Source organism: Gymnoscopelus braueri (genome assembly GCF_963280865.1).
Source record: "Gymnoscopelus braueri genome assembly, chromosome: 16".
Taxonomy (NCBI): domain Eukaryota; kingdom Metazoa; phylum Chordata; class Actinopteri; order Myctophiformes; family Myctophidae; genus Gymnoscopelus; species Gymnoscopelus braueri.
The window spans coordinates 11635468-11643634 of record NC_137616.1 but is presented as its reverse complement, the minus strand read 5'-3'; the positions used below and the strand labels follow the sequence as shown (position 1 = coordinate 11643634).

At 51.2% G+C, this 8167-nt stretch overlaps 1 protein-coding gene across 1 annotated transcript; it reads right to left on the bottom strand.

Annotated features, from left to right (window-relative positions):
- Positions 1-442: 442 nt before the first annotated feature.
- On the bottom strand, positions 443-3003 carry LOC308102812 (ankyrin repeat domain-containing protein 9-like; the record flags this gene model as incomplete). The annotated part of the gene is made up of 3 exons (XM_080452666.1): positions 443-1406; positions 1921-2247; positions 2984-3003. 3 exons carry the CDS (start codon positions 3001-3003, stop codon positions 902-904), a joined length of 852 nt encoding a protein of 283 aa, XP_080308792.1. The 3' UTR covers positions 443-901.
- Positions 3004-8167: the final 5164 nt, after the last annotated feature.

Sequence of the window (8167 nt, the reverse complement as noted above, 5' to 3'; positions counted from 1 at the left end):
CAGGTTTTATTTATGTCGTTTCTCATAAGCGTGCATCCGTTGTCCGTCAACAACACAGCCTTCTGACTTCTGTGCGCTCATTGCCCTCAGTGCGCTCAGACTCTCTCACCAGCCGCAACTCCGCCCCCTTGCTTTCAACATATTTAAAAGCATATTTGTGCGCGACCAGCACAAACATTGTCGCATAGTTGATGACGTCTGTGTCCACAGGGGAAACACTATGTGCATGCCGCCACCTGTAGGATCGGGGGTATATATGCATGTGTTCTCTGGTGCGATTGGATCTTGGCCAATGTGAATGCAGGCCAGCATTCGATCTGGGAAACGTTTTGAATGAAAACGGATCCAGTGTGAAACGGCCCTCTAACGTCCTGCCAGGCGCTTGGCTCATAGACAAGGAATTCAATATAAATTACCATTGACCAGATCTGTAGAGGGAGTAAATAAAATAATTTCCGTCTCACGGACATATTACATTTTCTGCCCAAAAAGTGTATTTTACAGAGAAGGTGGGGTGCTGAGAGGCTTCCCACCTCCGAGAATAGACTTTCAACAACACAAAACTGCCTTTGTTTCGGTGAGTAGCGAAGTGGTTTTGTTTATTTTTACTGCAGTTGGAGCACTCGCAGGGCAGTGGAATTCCTTGTCTATGAGCAGAGCCAAGCTCCTGGCAGGGCGTTAGAGAGAACGTTCTGGACCAGGGCTCAAATGGAACCAACTGGACCCCAAATGGTCCCTTTGGTTCCATTTGTACACTTTCAGAGTTACAGACCTGTAAGGGTCCATTTGGTTCCTAAACTATCAATAATTTTCCTGGGGACCGCCTGGAACCCTGGCAAGGACCTCTGTGGGTCCCCGGACCCTACTTTGAGCCCCAGTGGCCTAAACCATGCAAATCATGCTATAATAAAACTTTTAACTTCTCGTGCTGACTGCGAGGTAGGCCGGTTGGTTTCAAGGAGAGAGGTATTGGCAATGCATGCAGGCTATCAGGGAACCTTGCAGGACTGAGTTGCTTCAGAATAGTTTGCATGGCAAGGAGCACCAAAGGAGCTGGACTCTTTCCAGCTAGATAATTAAATGTGTCCTCGCCGAGGAGTTTGGCCCAAAAGTCTGGCTTTTCATCAAGTGCACTTTTCATTTTGAAATTAATCGCAGGCATAAACATCAACATATTGTCCAAACACTGCCGCATATTTCCACTGGTGTTCCCTTTGGAGTCCCTAAGCCGCTGGAGGATGATATCCAAGGGAGTCATGCCGTCGCGGTCCTCAGCGCGCTGTGATGCCCCGTTGCCCAGCAACATGACGACAGCCTCCAGGCGCAGGAGTTCGCACGCCAGATGCAGCGGCGTCTTGCCATCCTCCATGTGGAAACACCCGCCCGCGTTGCTACGAGAGCTGACACTGGGTGTCAGTGGTGGAAAAAGTACTCAATTGTTTCACTTAAGGAAAAGTATCAATACTGCAATGTAGAAACACTCTGTTACAAGTAGCCTACAAGTCCTGTAATCAAAATATGCTTAAAAGTACCAAAAGTAAAATTATGCATTATGCACAAGGTAGCCTATATGTACATATGTATAACATTTATTAAAATCTTAGCAGATCTAGCAGATCTACAAGCTCACAATGTGTCGCATTTGTAAATCGGCTATTTTCAAATGGTCAAAGTTTAAATAGGGCTGAAGTGGTTAATATGTGTTTTGTAATAATCTAAATCTACAAAGTAATTAGTAATTAAAGTTTTCAAATAATTATAATGGAGTAAAAGTACAATATTTGCCTCTGAGATACATGTAATAATGGAGTAGAAGTAAAAGTACTGATAATTGGAAATACTCCAGTGAAGTTAACCTAAAAAGTGTAGCCTACTTAAAGAGTTAAAGTACAGTACTTGAGTAAATGTACTTATAGTTACTTTACACCACTGCTGGGTATGATCCGGTGCGCCTCCTGCAGGATGAGCCCCAGTATGTAGCGCCTGTCGTAGCGGACGGCCATGGCCAGGTGCAGAGAAGAGGCGGAGGAGGAGGAGGAGGACGGGCAGCAGCAGAAGCGCTCGCCGGGCTTGGCGAGCGCCTCGTCGGCGTGGCGACTCAGTAGGTGCCGAGCGTAGGCTCGGTGGTCGTGCACTACAGCGTACAGCAGCGCCTCGGAGGGGCTGTACGTCCGCAGCTGGCTGCCGCCGGCGTCGTCCTCCTCCTGGTAGAAGAAGGTCTCCATCGTCCGTAATTTATTATTTATTCTTTGTGACAACAAAGTCCAATGTACAAGCGTATGAATAGCAATGTGCACATGTGTAGATTGCAGTGTACGAGCGCTCAAATAAAGTTCTACAAGCTCTCGCATTTTTCAATGTCCCCTGCTTGCTCAGTTCAGGTTTTGCTACATTGCTCTCTCGTTGTTCACATATGGGAAACAGCGCCCTCTGGCGATGATATAGAAGCTTCACATTCACTCCCTCAGGGCCAAACCCTTTTTGGCCCGATGGGTCTTCCGTCGCTTTCCGGTAATCCACTCCCGAAGGTATTATAGGAGACCGGAATGCGGAAGTCGTTCTCTTGGCTTCCTTCTGCCTACGGTGAAGGAGCTTCACGACAAATCTACAATAGAACGAGATCTGCGGGTCATCAAAACTCTAGAGCGACTGGTCGGATTCTCGGTCCACAGAGTTCCCCAGACCTCCTTCTCTCCCTCCTATCCCCGCTGTGCTTTTCCGGATGAGGAAAACACAGCATTCTACGGACGTTAAACTAACCAGATTAGTTACCTTGGCTAGCTAGCTTTTAGCTTAGCCTGGCCTCTAGCTTGCTCAGTGGCTTTGGCCTAGCCTAGCCTAGACTAGCCTAGCCTAGCCTAGCCTAGCCTAGCCACCTACGTCCTTTACGATGGCTCGACGAGAGCCCAACACTACCGCCGATCGCCACGACCGGGGAGCCAGCGTGGATCTCTTCCCCCCCGCGACACACACTTCAGCGTACAGATCTGGCTGAATGTACATGCCTATGTGTTTCCTTTTGTTTGTGTGGCTCGAAATGTTTTTCCATGACAAAGTAAGTGTCTGTGTAATTAAAAAGCAACTCGAGACCGGAGACGCCGCTATACCAGCGCTAGCTGAGATGCGACGCCTCACACAGGAGATCTTCTCAACTAATACTCCACAGGATGGGCTGGTAGAGTACTCGGTTTTTGTGCGTCACCCCACGGAAGGGTACGGTGGTTCACCACAGATCCGGCAGGTAGGTCCAGTTGCTTTTCCCAGTCTTCCTCCGCCCCACCCGCTGCCAACCAGAGGCGAGCAGCGCGACCGGAGGGACAGCGACCGCCTTCCAAATCCCACAAGAGAGGCCCCCTCCTCCCAGACGCGGGCTTTGCACCTGGATAAAGTGGCCGGATAAAGAAGAGATGATCTTCACCAGAGCTGGCAGACGCGACGGAGGATCGCTCGCCAAGCACCGAAAGAAAGAAGATTGAAAAACACACACACAGTACACACGTGCCAGAGCGGATTGTCTGACTGTGCATGCCTTGAAAGAAAAATGTTTTGCAAGATACACACACACACACACATGCCAGAGCAGATCGTCTGACTGTGTATGCTATAAAGAAGATTTTGCAAAACACACACACACACACAGGCCAGAGCAGATTTCCTGAGTGTGCATGCTATTGTGTCTCCTGCTGTTATTGTTGTCAATGTGTGAAGAGGACGAGATCCTCACCGGAGCTAACGGCGACAGAAAGTTGCGCCCCGAGCCCCGAATTACTAAACAACGTGAATGTGCATGCACTTGTGCGACACGCACACACATATCAGGGTACAAGTTTACATGACCGTGCATGCCTCTGTGCCCCCCCTGCTGTTGTTTGCTCGATTGTTTGTCATGACCAAGGTTTGTGTATTAAAAACATGGAATCGCAACGAAATACAGCAAAGTCTTCACTGGAGCCAGCGGAAACGGCGAAGGATCGTTCCTCTAGCCCCTGGAAGAAGTCCCGACACACACACACACACTCCAGAAGTACAAGTTACTTGAACGTGCATGTATCTGTGTCCGATGTTATTGTTGCTCAGAATGTTTTTTTCTATGACAAGTGTTTGTGTATTAAGAAACAAATTGCAACAAGTAAGTTTTACATCTGAAATGAAAATGAGCCAACGATCATCATCCAACGGTTGGTGGTCGTTGGACGGAACGTAGGCGTAGTGACGGGCCTAAACCGTCACATGCTACACGGGTCACGTCAAAATTTTCCTTGGTCCACCAAATAAGAGCCGTAAGGTAAAACTTAGGCCCATACGTTGTTGTATTGTCGGCGGAGGTGGCCAAAATGGCTGCCTCCATTGGAAAACACGTGCCAAAACAAAAATTGGCCGTGGGCAAACACGTGGCACCTTCGAAAATGGCGACGCACCCGAGCCCACATGTTACAACAAGCACGGTTGCCGGGCCAACGAGTACAGCCAAGATGGCGGCTCTCAAAATGGCCGCGCACGCACACACAGATGTAACAACAAACATAGTTGCCGGGCCAACGAGTACAGCCAAGATGGCGGCTCGCGTACGCCCGACATTAATAACAACCCCTCCAAATCCTCTGTCACTCCGCATCGAGCGATGCAAAGAATGCAACGCCGACCCGTGGGTGCTTCATATGAGAGCACGGGGGTACAGGCCGCAGTTTCCACAAAACCACCCATGTCCAACAGAGCTTGTTGTCACACACGAGTGGACAGTATAGTGATGTGTCGGTTATGATCGATTCTTTCACAAGAACTAGTGCCTGACGTGAACGAACGGACACTCTTCACTCTTTGGAACCGTTATGTTCACGATTTCGTTCATGCCCCCCCAGCACACCGCACACATGACAGGCGGATTGGTTAACTCCTCCTGCGACTGTGCATTGTGCAGTCATGTTAGTGGGATCAGATGCACATGGTTGCATGCACATAGTAGCCCCTTACGCCCCACTGGGACCGGAAGCGCTACCGAACTTGAACGAATCATTGAACGAATCGTTTGAACGAATCTTTGAACGAATCTTTGAACGAATCTTTGGTCATTGCCGTGAACGTGAATTAAATCGTTCGTTCACTGAAATGAACTGTTGGCGGTTTGAACGATTCTTTGAACGAATCTTTTGAACAAATCATTGCCGTGAACGTGAATTAAATCGTTCGTTCACTAAAATGAACTGTTTGGCGGTACATACTGCTTTTTCAACCATTGATTGATTGATTGAACATTTTATTAGGCAAAAGAATGTAAAACACAGTTACGTTTATAATGTTTTTGTCTAAAAGGTCCGGCCAAAAAAGTCCTTGCGGGCTTGTTTCCGTTGGGGTCCTTGAATTAATTTCATAGACACATATAGTAGTAACCAAACAGACCAGACCAGACCAGACCACCCATGTCCAACAGAGCACTGTTGTTACACGCTAGTGGTCAAGCGGCGGTGCGTTGCGAGAGGAGACTGCCTCCCTTTACGCAAGAACGCCGTAAGGACAGTGTCACCAGGAGAAAGCCGGCTCGTTTTCTACTCGAGATACTTCCTGGTCAAGAAGAAAAGGGGGGGGGCTACGTCCTATCTTGGATCTAAGAGCTCACTAGATCTCAAGGACGCCCTTCTCCACATCCCTATCTACCCTCCGCACAGGAAAATCCTGCGCTTCGAGTTCGAGGGTCGTGTGTACAGGTACCTGGTCCTCACGTTTGAAAGGTCTTGAGTCCCAGGATGTTCATGAAAATCGCAACCTACATAGAACAATTGGTTGCTGAGTGCGGACTCGCGTTCAGGATGCATGTCATCACCATAGACGGGTGGTGTCGCACCTGACCTCCCCGGGTTTCACACTGAACTGCGAGATGTGCACGAAGTGTGTGCTCACCCAGTCCCATCACGCTACCTTATAGGTATCGCACTGGATGCGGACTCTCTGGTTGGGCTCCCTCAGGTTTTTTGCCGTGTGACAGTGTCCGCGGCATGCATGCAGTCCCTCCAACAAGGGAAAGTAGTTCCTTTCCTGTCGGAGGGCGTCCCTGTAGGGAGGATCATCTCAAGAATGACGATCGCCACCGATGACAGCCTCACAGGGTGGGTCACCACCTTCGGGGGCCGGACGGCCAGGGGTCTGTGGAACCGCAGCATGAGGACAGCATACATTAACTGCTTGGAGTTGATGGCAGTCCTTTTTGGCGGTAAAACACTTTGAGCCCCACATCAGTGGACGTCACGTTCAGGTCAGGACGGACAATGCCACGACCATGGCCTGTACCAACAAGCAAGGAGGTCCGAGATCTCCTGCCTTGAACAGTCTGGCACGTAGGTTTGATTTTGTGGTGCTACGCACACTTGGAATCAATCAGCGCCTCTCATGTACTTGGCCTTCTGAACAGGGGTACCGATCCTCTGTCCAGAGGCGAGACTTTTATTCAGATTGGTTTTTCCGCACCGGGGTCGCGGACCAGATCTGGACCTAGTTGCCGCGGAGGAGAACGCAGATTGCTCGCTGTTCCTCTCAATGAGAGAGCAGGCTCCGCTGGACCTGGACGCCCCGGCGCACGAATGGCCGGGGGGGCTGCCTTATGCGTGCCCTCCGCTGGAACTGATCCACTCCACTCCGGAACGGATCAGACTCCAAGGCTTGGTGGCGTTGCTGGTGGCTCCGGTATGGGGCTCCTGGAGATCGGGGAGATCTCCCCTCCTCTACGGGCAACCTTGGCCCCTCCCGCTACGCAGGGATCCGCGACAGCAGGCGAGGGGCGAAACCTTTCATCCCAGACCCGCAGAAATAGGAACTGTGGGTCTGGCCCGTGGAGGGAAAACTTGACTGCGACTGGTTTTCCACCTAGAATGGTGGCTACCAGTGGGGTATCGTTCAGGTTCGACTCGCTCAAAATAACTAGTTCCTTGCCGTGAATGTGAACGAGTTCGTTCTTTTTCTGGGACAGTTACGTTCACACTATAGTGCATGCCCCCATCCCCTTCCCCCGCTATAGGACGGGAGGTTGGGCTGTACATGCGTCGTGCGACGTAGAAAACAAAAACGCTCCCACGAGGGCGTTTTTTACACTAGACGTGAACGAGTCGATTGAACTATTCATTGCCGTGAACGTGGACAAAGTCGTTCGTTCGCTGAAATGACTGTTTTCCCACCACTAGCGGATACTATTCAGGCCGCTAGGGCACACTCCACTAGGTCTCTCTACGGGACAAAGTAGGGCGTGTGCGAGGAATGGTATCTGGGACGGTCCCCGGCTGTGCGTGGTTCCGCTCCAGGTTTCGGTCGCAGACGTCCTGATCTTACTACAGGATAGGTAGGATCTGGGAAACGTTTTCTCCACGATCGAAGGGTACCTGGCGGCTATCTCAGTGAGCCACGGTTGGCTTCGAGGGGAAAACCGCGTAAAACAGCCCCTTGTGGGCCAGTTCATGAAGTGCGCTGCGTGCACATCCTGTCTCAAGGTCCCTGTTCGCCGCGTTGGGACTTGGTCCTGGTGCTCGACTCACTCTCTCGTCCTCCTTTTGAGCCGTTGGAGACGGAGGAACCAAAGTTCCTCACGTTCAAAACGGTACTCCTGGTTGCGCTGTTGACAGCGGAACGGGTGAGCGATATTCGTGCCCTCTCGGTGACTCCAGAGTGCATGAGGTTCGCTGGGGGTGACGGTAGGGTTGTCTTCAAACCCAACCCGGCGTTTGTCCCCAAGACTACCTAGCAGTGGTTAAAGCCTACTGAGGTGGTGGCTTTTCACCTGCCTCCGGTTGCCCGGAGGAGGATCGGAGGCTGCACTGTCTCTGGCCAGTGAAGGCCCTGGGGGTGTATGTCCGGAGGACTGTGGCCCAGAACCGACCCAGCTGGTTGTTCGTTTCTTGGGGCCCCGGTCACGGGGAAGGCGGTGGCTTAGTCAACGCCTTCCCGGTGGATCTTTGGATGCTATCCGCCTGGCATACACTAGTAGCGGAGCCCCAGTGCCTGACGGCCTGAGAGCGCACTCTACTAGGGGTGTGTCGACGTCCTGGGCCCTCTGCAGAGGTGTGTTTTTCAGGACGCCTACACGGCAGCAAGTTAGTCGTCTACCTCGACTTTCGCTGCTCTCTTTGGCCTGGACGTGGCAGCGCCCTCCATGGCGCACGCAGTCCTGGGCGCGGTTTCCACCTGA